Source organism: Spermophilus citellus (genome assembly GCF_964194105.1).
Source record: "Spermophilus citellus genome assembly, chromosome: 11".
NCBI lineage: Eukaryota > Metazoa > Chordata > Mammalia > Rodentia > Sciuridae > Spermophilus > Spermophilus citellus.
In genome coordinates, this window is record NC_138192.1 from 40,884,830 (window position 1) to 40,898,878 (window position 14,049).

Genomic DNA, 14,049 nt, shown 5'->3' on the forward strand with positions numbered 1-14,049 from the left:
TACCCCAAATACAGATTGCAGAATCACATCGGTTACACATCCACATTTTTACATAATGCCATATTAGTGACTGTTGTATTCTGCTACCTTTCCAATCCTCTACTATCCCCCTCCCCTCCCCTCTTCTCTCTCTACCCCATCTACTGTTAATTCATTTCTCTCCTTGTTTATTTTCCCATTCCCCTCACAACCTCTTAAATGTAATTTTGTGTAACAATGAGGGTCTCCCTTCATTTCTATGCAATTTCCCTTTTCTCTCCCTTTCCCTCCCACCTCATGTCTCTATTTAATGTTAATCTTTTCTTCCTGCTCTTCCTCCCTGTTCTGTTCTTAGTTGCTCTCATTATATCGAAGAAGACATTTGGTATTTGTTTTTTAGGGATTGGCTAGCTTCACTAGCCAATCTGCTCTAGTGCCATCCATTTCCCTGCAAATTCCATGATTTTGTCATTTTTTAGTGCTGTGTAATACTCCATGGTGTATAAATGCCACATTTTTTTTTATCCATTCATCTATTGAAGGGCATCTGGGTTGGTTCCACAGTCTAGCTATTGTGAATTGTGCTGCTATGAACATCGATGTGGCAGTATCCCTGTAGCATGCTCTTTTAAGGTCTTCAGGGAATAGTCCGAGAAGGGCAATAGCTGGGTCAAATGGTGGTTCCATTCCCAGCTTTCCCAGGAATCTCCATACTGCTTTCCAAATTGGCCGCACCAATTTGCAGTCCCACCAGCAATGTACAAGAGTACCCTTTTCCCCACATCCTCGCCAGCACTTGTTGTTTGACTTCATAATGGCTGCCAATCTTACTGGAGTGAGATGGTATCTTAGGGTGGTTTTGATTTGCATTTCTCTGACTGCTAGAGATGGTGAGCATTTTTTCATGTACTCGTTGATTGATTGTATGTCCTCCTCTGAGAAGGAACAGACACTTCTCAAAAGAAGAAATATAAATGGCCAACAAATACATGAAAAAATGTTCAACATCATTGGCAATTAGGGAAATGCAAGTACCACTCAGAATGGTATTGATCAAAATACAAACAATAATGGGCTGGGGTAGTGTCTCATTGGTAGAGTGCTTGCCCAGCACATGCAAGGCACTAGGTTCCATCCTCAGCACCACATAAAAATAAATAAATAAAGTAAAATACAAACAATAAATGCTGGAGAGGATGGGAAGAAAAAGAACACTTTTTACACTGTGGTGGGATTGTAAATTAGTACAACCACTATGAAAATCAGTATGGAAGATCCTCAAAAGACTACATAAGGAACCACTGTACAACCAACCTAGCTATACCATTCCTTGGTATTTATCTGTAAGAATCCAAGTCATCATACTACAGTGATACATGCCTATATGTTTATAGCAGCACAATTCATAACAGCCAAACTATGGAACCATCCTAGGAATCCCATCAATGGATGAATGGATAAAGAAAATGTGTTATAGGGACACTATGGAGTTTTTGTTCAGCTATAAAAAAAAATATGTGAATTGCAGGAAAATGGACAGAACTAGAGACCATCATGTTAAGCGAAATAAGCCAAACTCAGAAAGTGAAAGGTTGGATGTTTTCTCCCAGATGCAGAAGCTAGATAGAAAAAAGGGGAAGAAAAGTGGGGGCAGATCTCATAAAAATCAGAGGGAGATATAGAGGAAAAGGAACAGGAGGTGGAAAGAGGGAGGGGCTGGGCGTGACACTGGCCAAATTACATCGTTATACTGTGTGCATGCACAAATATATGACCAAAAAAATCCCACCATTATGCATAACAATACACCATTAAAAAATGTGGGAAGGAAAAACCCCTACCCAGTACTGGGGAAACTGGAGTGGGTGGAGCCCCAGCAGGGGGTATCCTTGGATAGACCTGGGATGGCTGTGACATGTGGGCTAGAGAAGGGTCCAAAGCTAAAGACCATTAGAGATGAATTATGGGGACATGCAGTGGTAGAATGGTGGCCAGCCCCACAAAAAATATCCCACATCTTAATTCCTAGGACCTGACAATGTGATTGTATTTTTAAATAGGGTCACTGCAGATGTAATTAAGATAGAATCTTGAAATGCAGAGATTATCTCAGGTCATCCCCTGGCCCCTAAACCTATGACTTAGGTCCTTGTAAGAGAGAGCGAGTGATTTGATAAAGAAAAAGGAGGACACATGTGAAGATGAAGGCTAACACAATGAAGTGATGAAGCATTGCTTGGCAAACACTGGATGCTAGAGAGCATGTAAAAGGATCCCTGCCATTCCTCCAGAACCCCCTGCTAGAGTCCTGGAGGAAGCTGACACCATGACTTTGTCCTTCAGAGCTGTGAGGGAATAAGTTTCTGTTATTTAAGTCACCTGGTCTGTGGTATTGTGTCACGGCAGCCAAAGGAAATGAACAGAGGACAACATATTACTCTTCTTTTCTATGTGTTTTAAAATTTTTATAACTAACAAAACTTAATGACAAATTCCTCAGAATGCAGCGAAGCTGTGGCCAAGTGGCAGGGGCCTGGTAGAAGGAAATGGATTCTATAGGTGGGGCTAAGCTGCAGGGGTCCCTCAAGGTCCCATCAGTCTTCCCCCAAACATTGGCCCAAGTTGGTAACCTGCCCCCACTTCTGAAATCCCCTTTCTCACTGGCACCAGGGCCTTTGCACAGTCATCCAGATAACTTCTGCTACCTCACCCCATCACTCAGCTTTTAGGAAAGCTATGAAGAACCATGCCCCCAACCTTTCTCCTGCCCTGCCTGACATGTTTCCTTACATGTTTCCTTACATGTTCCCTCCTACCTGCCTGAGAAATTTCTTATTGTTATTCCTCTCCTCCCAGTAAACTCAAGTGCATTCTATGCAGGATCTTAACAAGTCTGCTTAAGATCAGGGCCCTTGGGTGCAGAGAGAGAATGTGGGCAGAGAGAGGTGGCGGTCATAAACTGGGAGAAGGCAATAAGAAAACCTTACCTCCCAGGGCTGCACTGACCCTCCCCATGTGACCTTGGATAATCCTCCCATGGGAGAATTGAAGTGGGCCATTGGTATCACTCTTTCCAGTCAATGGAGGGAAGGTGTCCCATCTGATTGTAGCAGGGGAGAGGTCCCATTTAACACTGAGCCCAGCCTAGGCCCTCTAAGTCAGGCTCATGCTCACATGGGAGTCAGTGTGTCACCAGTGACAATGTCTCACCCAGCTACCAGTGTCTACTCTATTAGCACTCACAGGGCCCAACTCCCAAGGAGACAGCCACACCAAACCTCCCAGATCAGATCATATTAACCCCCTTGTTGATATAAAGCCCGAGTCTATCCCACAGCTATCAGGTTCTCTACCCAAGGAGAGTACATGGGCTTTACCTTTCAAGCTTAGCCTGACAGGATACCAATCCTGACCAGTCAGAGGTAGGTGGAAGGTGTAATACAAAGAATTTATTTGGACCCTCCAGCCCACCATAGTTCCACACCTGATCTGAAAGGCCCGTTTGGGACAGACCCCTCTCTCAGGTTCCAAGTCTACATCCTGACTGGAGAGCAGGCTCACTCGGTGCTCAGGAAGACCCTCTTGCGTGCAGTGTTGGTATAGGGGTGCCAGCGCCATTCCACATCTGCTGTGGCCTCCTGCTCCAGTGTGCCCAGGCGAATCATATACACTGGATACAGAGGGACAGGACATTATCATCTCAACCAACCTCTCCTCCTTTACCCCCTCTAAATGTGGGATAAACCTCAAACTCACATTTCATCTCAAATCGAGGTCCAACCTCAGTTAGCTCCACATTGCGGTGGTCCACCTTCTTGTAAACGTGGTGCCTGAGGAAAAGAATGTGGCAGGAGTGTGAGCTGGAAAATGCTGTGTGTCAGCCATAGTATGAAGGACACATAGGCCAGGATGCCAACCCAGGCAAAGCCCAAAGACCCACCGGAATGAGATATAATCATCCTGGTTTGCAAAGGTGATGACCCGGTGGCTGTCATCTTTGGGCACAGGGAACAAGTAACGGAGGATGTCTGAAACCTGGAGTACAAAGAAGGAAAGCAGCAAATACCTGGCCTGGTCCCCAACTCTTTCCCCAAGGCCCCTAGACTTACCCGCTTGCCCAGCCGGGAGGAGAAGCCATGCGTGATGAGATGAGGCTTGGCCTCTGACACGGTGTCCAGGTCAGGGATGTCATGTCTCATAACCACATTACACAGTGTGAAGTAAGCAGTAGGGCCAAATGGCAGGTGGCTGATGATAAGCCCCACTGTGAAGGCCAAATGTGCTGTCAGAGACCCCACCTGCTCTCAGGAGACCTCCAGACCCATCTCCCTCCCACCAGCCTCACCAGGTGTGCCTCGGTGTTCATGTACAACCAGGAGGTCAGTGACCCCGTTGGCTTTACAGGCTCGCACTAGGGCCCCCACCTCATGCCGGCCTCGGTTCATGCGCTGGGCACCCGGGAACACAAGCTTTAACTCCTGCACATGGATCAGAGAGCCCATCAAGAGTCATAGAAGCTGGCAAACATTCCAGTGGGGGAATTTTCTGACTCTTAAATCTTAAGATTAGGGATGCTAGTCTTAGATGTCCCCCACTCACTTCCTGCCCACCAATACCTTTGCAAACATCTTCAGGCGGGAACTGGGATCCCGGGAGGTGGTGATCATGACCTTAGGATCCTCGACCCCAGCCCATCGATATTCATCATCTACATGACTGGTCACACCTATTAGGAGTATGAAGGGACAAGAATTCAAAATTTGGGGGGAGTAAACTGCTAATCTGGGAACAACTAAATCTGTCTGAGAAATCTTCGATGATGGGAATGCATCACATTCACAAGAGCTAAGAGGTGGCCACTAGCCTACTGGCTACCAAGCACAAGTACAACCGCGGGGTGGAATCTTCCATGTTTGCAAAAGTCTAGATTCTGTTGACACACTCATCTGCCTCACAATAAACATCTAAAGTGTTTGTGATTTCTTCCTTGTTTTTGAATAATGCAATACTTGAAACATTTGAGTGCCAATGTCATGCTGGGTGCTAGGGACATTCTCCTGAGCTGGCAGACATTCCAGTAGGGGAGATGATTAGAAAGCAGAAAATAAGTCAACCACTACTGTGTTGTATAAGTGGAACTGGAAGCACTTAGGGAAAGCCCCTATAGTACCATGTATGCAGACACAAGGGCACCTAGGGGACAGTTCCAGGAACAGGTTCCATGGAAACTTTCCTTAGGTGGGCAAGTACCCAGTGTGTCTGAGGTTAGGGAGGCTAGTGGGCAGAGGAGTTGGTTCAGTGTTAGGGAGGGCTATGCTGTATACGGTCACCTTCACCACCGGCATCATCGAACTCCAGGGACCCCTGCAAGGCCAGAGCCTCCCGGCGTAACTCAGTGGGAATCAGGCGGTTTTCTGTAGGGGAAAAACATAGGCTGAGTGAGACATAAGCAAAAATGCTCTCATTTTATACTCTGCAGCTTACAGGAGTATACAAATTTGATGAAAAAATGTTACTCCTTTCTGAGCAGAGGCAATACAGAATTATTGGGAGAAAGAAAGGCAACAGGTTGGTCTATTTGCCAATCTGTGGTCACAGGGAACTTCATTTTCTATGACTCTTAAATCTCTAAAAACTTCTTAGAATATTTTATCACAAGCATACAGTCAGATGAAAATTTAAAAATTAATTTTTTTTAGGGCTGGGGGTTTAGCAGTAGAGTGCCTGCCTAGCATGCATGAAGTACTCAGTTCTATTGCTAACAATGAAAACAAAATCAACTATTATTAATATTTTTGTGATGCTGGGGATCTAACTCAGGGTCTTACGCATGCAAGGATGTACTGCTAAGGTACATCCCAGGCCAAAATTAATTTTTTGTTTTTGGTACTGGTGATTGAACCCAGGGCCTTGTGCATGCGAGGCAAGCATTCTACCAATTTAGCTATATCCCCAGCCCCCCAAAATTAATTTTTTAAAGATACATAAATGTCCTACCTTGTAGGAAAGTAGGCCAGCAACCCTAAAACCCTCAACAATAAATCCACTCATTATAATGCAGAAAATGCCTCAGCTGGCTTTGGGTCAGAGATTTCCTTTGTGGACTAAGCAGGGCTGGCTGGGGACTGTGCTGTGGAGTACCACCCCCTCCAACTCTGGTGTACAGAACTAAACCTGAGAATACCTGTGTGCCCAGCTCTGCTCTCCAGCTTGCCCTGGAGGCACACTTGCACATGGAAGGGGAAATCCTTTCAGCGCTTAAAGATTAAGATTCTTGTAACCCAATATTGAGGGGAGTAAGAACAGACACCAAGGGGGAGACAATTTATAAGATCATATAAAAAAATTAAAACTTTGAAAGAACTTGCATACTGTAAACAAAGTTAACAAGCTGATTCAGCATAAATACCAAGTAATTGACACCATCACATGGAAGGAACATTCACAAACCTAACAGGTGATAAACCCAGCCTAATTCCCTCAAGATTAGGAGCTATCTCCTCACAAAGGCATGAAAAGTTAATTTCGGCTTTACTATAAATTACTGCGACTTCTAAAATGCCTACCCATGCCTTGAACTCACCCGTGCCTGGTTTTCCCTAACCAGATAACAACCCTCTCTGAAACTTTAGTGGAGCCTCATAAATTCTGGCTTTCCCTGGCCATATAATGACCCTCTCTGAAACTTTAGTGGTGCCTCATAAATTCTGATGTTGGGATCTAAATTTACTCCCTAAGTGCTGGACCATTAACCTACTACCTGTCTTTGTGTTATGCTTGTCAAAATCCTGTTATCTGTAAGTTCTCAAGACACCCCACCCCTCTTTTTGCAACTTTCTGTGCTATAAAGCTGCGCTCCTAGCGAGTTGCGGTGCTGTCTTCTATTCCTACGGGCTTCGGGAGAATCAGCTCCCCAGGAGTTACAATTACAAGCTTGTTTTAATTTGATTTAAATTGGAGTCCGTGGTCTTTTCTTTGCATCGTGGTTTAACACAGGAAAGTAAAGCGGGCAGTAAATACTGAAAACGTGCTCGTCCACACTAGCACAAACAACCTAGCATTTTGTTTTACACAGTTGGATTACACGGTCTTTGAAATGGCTCGTCTTGCCCTGCAGGGACTGGGTAGCTTACCTTCCAGCGCGCGTCGAACTTTCTCCTTCTTCTCCTGGGCCGATCGCTGGGCATCCTCGCGGGCCTTTCGGTACAGGTATTCGCGGCGCAAGCGGGCTTCACGGCGCAGCTGGGGAACACAAGGCTATCACTGTTTGCCCCCAAACCCCAATTCCATAACCCCAGCCTTCTGCGAGCCCCCCACCCCTAAAACCGGAGTTCAAACATCCCTCCTACCATTCTGAGCGCCGCTTCCACGTGAGCCGAGAACCTGTGGGCGTGGTCGGCGCGACCGCGGCCTTCACTTCCGCCCTCAACCAAAAAGGTCGCTAGAGGTTTCCTCAGAGTCTATCGCTGTCAGAAGAATGCCCCATTTTAAGATGGCGGAAGAGCGGAAGGGGTCGCAACCAATCAGTTGGAGTCAAGAAGCCGTTAATAAAGATGTCTGCTCCCGGATTCACCACCCGCTACGCCAATGCACGATGCCCAGTTTTAAAACGATAAGCCGCTAAAACATAATTTCAGCTGAAAACAGCCCACCAACTGTAAAAGCGGCAAGACGAATGACTGGGTAGTTGAGTCCTAGAGACTCTGGCACTAAGTTTAAAGCCGCTGCTCCCTTAATCAAAATGGTTGTCATACAACTTCGCCTTTTTACATAGCGGTAGTGCGGCTTTTAAAGTTCATTCGCTTCGTGAAGTAATTCATAATCCCCTTTATCTCTCGCCTTCCGGTTGGCGGATTCGCTTGAGGAGCTCACCAGAGATACCAATTCATCCAAGCGGTTTCCAGGACCGAGCTTAAAAGGGGCAGCAGAGCCTGGAGACCAGAGGCTTCCGGGCTACGGTGGGGAACGCTTCTCAGGGGCGTGTTTAGCGCCCCGATTGGCTGTTCTACCGGCGCAGCTGGCGGTGATTGGGCGACCAGGAAGGAGGTGGTTCCGGGTCGGGGCCTCAGACCAGTTGAGGGCCACGGGTGGCTGGCCCATGGCGGCGCCCGACTTAAGGGCCGAGTTGGACTCGCTTCTCCTGCAGCTGCTCAGAGACCTGGAGGAGCTGGAAGTGAAGCGGGGGGCGCTGAACGCTCGAGTGGAGGAGGTGGGTGCCTGGGGAAAGGGGGAAGAGCACACAGGCGTAAACTGAGTCTCACAGCTTTCCTCTCTTCAGGGCTGGCTCTCGCTGGCAAAGGCTCGCTACGCAATGGGTGCCAAGTCTGTAGGGCCCTTGCAGTATGCCTCTCGCATGGAACCCCAGGTCTGTGTGTGTGCCAGGTGAGGAACCTTCGACAGCGGAGGGAGGAGTGCAGGCCCAGGCCAGGGCTCTCAAAGGTCTATCTCCCCTTGTCCTTCAGTGAGACCCAGAACGGATTCCAGACCTTCAGGGTGGTGAGAGCAGATGCCCAGACTCCAGAGGAGGTGGGGCCCAGAGAGTCAGGTGAGTCCCCTTCCTCCTGTTAGGGACCCTACCCGATATCAAAGACAAAATGCCTCTAAGCTGTAGATCAGAATGTTTTAGTAGTGTGGTTTGGCTTTAGACTTTTATAGGGAGGATTTGAGAAGTTATATAGGTCGGTTGCATTACAGTTGGGGTAGTTTTGCAATCAAGGGAACTCTCAGCCGAACAGAAAATCTTATTATCTTAACTATTTTGGAGGAATAAGCTTATAATTCTAGTTGACTATTTGAGAGACAAAGAATGGGAAGTTGGGGTGGGGTGGTCCTTCCAGATGTTTCAGCACATTAGGCAAAATGGGTAAGACCAGTGTATGGCTTTGTCAAGGGAAAACAAGATCATTTGTGAGTTTTACTGGGGAGTCATGAGGAAGTGGACAGAGTATCATCTGAATCACAAGAGGAAAGGTGATGCTATATCTAGGAACATAAAAGGTGGGGATTTTCCAACATTCAGTGTTTTTTAGAATCATGAGCTCAGAGTAAGCTCAACATTGTCATTAAGACAACAAAGTCCTGTAGTAAGACACCATCCACCTTCAACCTTTCTTTTTCCAGCTTTGCGCAGGCGCAAGGGCCCTACCAAAACTCCAGAGCCAGAGCCCTCTGCAGCCCCACAGGACCCCCTGAACTGGTTTGGAATCCTGGTTCCTCACAGTCTGCGGCAGGCCCAAGCCAGCTTCCGGGATGGTAAGTAGATCCTGCCATTTGGCCATGTGGCCCTGAATTATTTTTCTGGCTCTCTAACCAGAGAGCACTTGAGCAATAACATGTTAGGACTTTGCAGGTTTACTCCATTGCAAACTTTTGTTTCATACCTGTTTTTTCCCCAAAAGGTACTCATTGGCTATTGTCAGTGTAGAATACAGTGGGGAACAAAAGGGACAAAGAGCCTTCATGGAGACTTTATTCTGTGGTGGGGAGAAAGGCAATGTCAAATAAATGAGTAGGCCTTTAATATAATGTCAGTCTGTGAAAACCGTGAATAAAGTAACACAGAAAGGAGTGGGATAGGAGTGAGCTAAGGCAGCTATTTTATGAAGGATGGCCAGGGAGGGTCTGTTTAATGAGATGAAGAAAAAGCTGTGTGGGTGATCTGGGGGAACAGAGTTCAATGCAGAGAAGCCCTAAGGGGAGATATTCTTGGTGCATTGGCAGAAGAACAGAGATGAGCCAGTGGTTAGAATGGAGTCATTCAGCATGAGTGCCAGGAGTAAGGGCAGGAAGGCCAGGCCCTGGTAATGTAGGCCCTAATGAGGACTTCCAGAACCATGAGGTGGCTCTGACCACAGGATGGTGCAGTAGAACTCACAGGGTAACACTTTAAGATACTGAGTAGAGATAGATTGGAGAACAGTGAGAAGTAGCAGGTGCCAGAAGCATCCAGGAATGAGAAGCCAGTGAAGGTGGGGTAAACAGTGGGAACTTGCACATGTTTTGAGAGGAGAGGCCTTGGCATTTGCTGACAGATTGGATGTATGGGTAAGGGTAAGAGAGTTCAGGAGAACCCATGGTCTTCACCCACAACCCTGGGAGGATGGAGCTGGAATGGGCAGGCGGAGTGGGCATGCTGCAGGGCAGTAGGTGGAGGGAAGTTGGTAGATGAGAATGGTTGTGCCTGTGTTCTTATATGCTATATGGTGTCCACAAATTCCCAGGTGGAGTGTTTGGGTGGTTAGTTGCATGTCTCTGGAGTGTTATAAAGGCCTGAGCTGGAGAGAGATTTTAGAATCTGCTGCGAAATGCTGTTGTTTAAATCCACAATTTGTTGACACAGATGTGCAGGGTTAAAGCTGAGATGGGATGAGATCTAAAGAAAGCCTGGGAGTGTGAATGGGAGGTGTGGGAGAGGAGACTTCTGGAACAGTGCCAGAAGGTGGGGTGTCCCAGAAGCCAAAAGGAGAAAGTTGCTTCCTGGAGGGAGCAGTGAAATAGATGTGTGATCATCCCTGCTGTGAATGGGAGGCTGAAAACAGGACTGACTGGAGACTGGGTGATAGGGAGGACTAGATAGCAGAGACACTGGCAAAAGTTACCTAGAGGTGGATTCAGAGTATGGATCACTTTCAGGGACAGAGAAAAAAGGTGGAGGGAAGGAGTGCCATGATGGAAGGAGGAAGGGAATGAGGCCATGGAGAAGGTGTTACCATCCATGAGGTTTTCATTTCTGCTGGATGATAAGGCGGGCAGGGAAGCTTTCTGAAGAGATGACATTTTATCACAGACCTGAAAGAAGTGAGGGTATGGGTGTGTGTCCAGTGAGGTCTGGGAGTAGCCAATGATTTGCCATACCAGGAACATTTTAGGAATAGTGTGAAGGCCAGAGAGGCCTGGAATCTTTGCAGTCCCTGGGGAGTCAGGCAGAGCTTCTGAGTCATGTGTCATACTATCATACCACGGTGACATTTTCTCTTCTTTCCCCCAGGCCTACAGCTAGCTGCAGATATAGCCAGCCTCCAGACCCGTATCAACTGGGGTCGAAGCCAACTCCGGGGGATCCAGGAGAAACTCAAGCAGCTGGAGCCTGGAGCTGCCTGACCGTGTCCACAGAGGCAGGCACTCAGCCCAGCAGTTCATGGATGTGGCTGTCTTTTCTCAGGCATTCTTCCTTCATAAATAGTCCCTGTTCCAACCTCCAAACCAGCTAATGACCTCTCCTTAAAAATGTCATTGGTCTTCATGTTTTCGACTTTGTTAGGTGTGAAGTTCAAAGTTTTTAATCCTATGTTCACATTGTGAGATATAAACATTTCTTCCCAAACTGAGTAATATGAAAGTCACCTTCTTTGGAACCACTTTTAGGCCCATGTTATCATAGGAAACCCCCACCCCCACCCCAGAGAGCAAGTACAAGGTTGTTCATGTTAGTGAACAATTGAACGACCTCATAGATGAGCCAACTGTCTCATTCCTGGATGATGAAATACTGCACAAACAGTGGCAGGAAAGGATAAGAGAGAATGCTTCAGGGTTACCAGATCCTCAGAATTGACTTGGATAGAGGAGAAGATTGTACATGACCAACAGATCAGGACAATATGAGTTAATAAAAATACAAACATCTACCTGAGTGTGATGTGTGCCCCCCTGTTGTCCCATCTACTCGGGAGGCTGAGGCAGGAGGATCACTTGAGGCCTTGAGTTTGAGACTAGCCTGGCAACATAGTGAGATTCTATCTCAAAGACAAACACCTGAGTAGACAGGTAGCCCTTAGCAGGATCTAAACCAGGAAGTAAAAAAGATTTTACCTGGATATGTTAGGAAGAGACTGTCTATGTTTCAGAAACCTGCCTTTATCTTACCAGGAGTGAGGCAAAGACATTCTTCATTTTTTGAAGGGCCAGTTGTGTATTTCCTGTTCTGGGAACTCTGTTTCACTTTTCTACTGGTGGTTTATCGTTTTAGCAATATCTAGTTCTTTTTCTGTTTGTTTTTGTTTTTTTGCCAGGGGTGGTGGGAGTATGTAATCCTTTGTTCATAATGTGAGATGTAAATATTTCTTCCCAGTTTGTCTTTAACTTTGCTTGTAGTGTTGTTTTTTTAAAAAACTTTTTAATTGTAAAATAAAACTACATCAACCGTACAGAATAATAGTGAATGACTGAAGTGAAAGCTATAGTTACCTTATTCAAGCTCTTACATTTCTTTTATCAATTTTTAAAGTAGAGTTGAGTCTATCGGCCAGTTATTAGGATTTTGGGTTTGAGGTTGTAATTAATGTGATGATAAGGGAAATATCTGGTGTTTCATAAACTTGAGGTTTCAGTGGGGTATCAAGTAAATCCTGTGCCCAACTTTTCCACCATGTGATATGGTGTTAATCCACCTTACTCCTGGTCTGAGACACCACCTTTTATTTTGCATATGATCAGTGTAAATAGGAATTTAAATTTTGGAGCTTCCATTGTGTTTCATTAACCTAAGTCCATCAGTACACCGGCATTATGCATTTTAATTTTGAGCCTTTCTACTGGTAACACAATTAACGCTGGTAATTGTGTTGGGGAAGGGGATCAACATTTTTAGCCTCGTTGAGCATGAGTAGCCAGTGAAAAGCCTAATGGAAGAACTCAAATGGAACTGTACTGTGACCGGGGATGGGGTTGTGTAGAGAGATGTCCTTCCTCCCTCTCTCCGCTCCTTAAGCGGTTATTTTTATTTATTTTTTAAATCCTGCTATCAACTAGGTGAAATCTTGAAGCCAAAGAGAGTACACAAAGAACATATTCAGTTATTACTTTGATCAATGCTGTTGTAAGGGATGAAACTGCGACCTCTGCTAACACTGCTGAAGACAGCAAAGTGCCATTCATTCGTCCTCCGAGCTTCTACCTTAAATCCAGCTCCCAGCCAGACAGGGTGGGGGTGGTCGCGGAAGTCGGAGATTCCAACTCCAGCCCGAGTCCTGGCTTCCCGGGCTCACGCAGCCGCAGTCGCGATGAATCTCGGAGGCGGGGCGAACCTGTTATTGCGCAGTTGGTGTGAGAGGTGTGGCAGAGAGGCACACGTAAATGACAGATACGAAACTGGGAGGGATCTAGCCAACAGTTCCCATATGGTCTAGCGGTTAGGATTCCTGGTTTTCACCCAGGCGGCCCGGGTTCGACTCCCGGTATGGGAACAAGCTAAGCGTTTTGCACTTCTTAAAAAGTGGCCAAAATTTTGGCTAGACGCCACTGCAATGCCTCAGGTCAGATAGGGAATTTACTCTGACGAAAGTGAGACCTTTAGAACTGGGCACTTTCAATCTGTGTTTTGATCGATGTGATCACTGTCATCTCATTATAGTTGTCCATCAATAGCTTATTAATTCTATTAGATACATCTACAATATAGATATGAATAATAGTATTCCTGACGTATAAATAACTTTTAAAATATTTAAAATTTATTGACAACTTCCGCTGTAGAGGGCAGAGTCTTTCAGACCGCGCTTCCTAGATGCTGTAACCCTCTCTCCTCTTCCACCCCTGGAGTGAAGAGAGAAGAAGGGGAGTGGGTGAGTGGGAAGAGAGATGGGGGGAGGGGGAAGGGGAGGTGGGAGGTTGGAGTGGGAGGAGAAGAGCATGGGGAGGGAAGAAAGCGGCGAGGGGAGAGAGGAAAAGGAGCGCGCAGGGGTGCGGGGAGGAGGTTGCGAGCAGCTGCTGTAGTGCCCCTGGCTCAGAGGGTGCACCTGGGTCTATAGAGGTAAGTATAGTGAGGTCCCCGGAGGCACTGGGGAGCCAGGGGCTGGGAGGAAGAGTCATTAACAATTTTGCTTTCTCTATTTTTGCTGATGTTTTACAGAACGAGGGATAGAACCCAGGAGTCCTTCTACCATTGAAATATATCCTGAACCACAGCCTCTTCACCGCCCCCCCGCCTTTTTATTTTATTTATTTGTTTATTTAGGCACAGGGATTGAACCCAGAAGCGCTTTGCCACTGATCCACATCCCCAGCCCGTTTTGATTTTGTATTTTTGAGACAGGATCTTGCTAAGTTGCTTAGAGCCTTACTAAAGCTGCA

At 46.4% G+C, this 14,049-nt stretch overlaps 2 protein-coding genes across 2 annotated transcripts; one reads left to right on the forward strand and one right to left on the reverse strand.

The window, feature by feature from the left end:
- Positions 1-3,408: 3,408 nt before the first annotated feature.
- On the reverse strand, positions 3,409-7,819 carry IMP4 (IMP U3 small nucleolar ribonucleoprotein 4). Its single transcript, XM_081261070.1, has 9 exons — positions 7,329-7,819; positions 7,113-7,221; positions 5,310-5,393; positions 4,596-4,705; positions 4,325-4,457; positions 4,089-4,243; positions 3,920-4,014; positions 3,736-3,809; positions 3,409-3,649 (listed from the first exon to the last, which is right to left on the reverse strand). Exons 1-9 carry the CDS (start codon positions 7,329-7,331, stop codon positions 3,537-3,539), a joined length of 876 nt encoding a protein of 291 aa, XP_081117196.1. The 5' UTR covers positions 7,332-7,819; the 3' UTR covers positions 3,409-3,536.
- Positions 7,820-8,036: 217 nt separating this feature from the next.
- VMA22 (vacuolar ATPase assembly factor VMA22) lies at positions 8,037-11,421 on the forward strand. Its single transcript, XM_081261071.1, has 5 exons — positions 8,037-8,188; positions 8,258-8,361; positions 8,442-8,524; positions 9,100-9,231; positions 10,967-11,421. The coding sequence occupies exons 1-5, from the start codon at positions 8,078-8,080 to the stop codon at positions 11,077-11,079; spliced, it is 543 nt and encodes a 180-aa protein (XP_081117197.1). The 5' UTR covers positions 8,037-8,077; the 3' UTR covers positions 11,080-11,421.
- Positions 11,422-14,049: the final 2,628 nt, after the last annotated feature.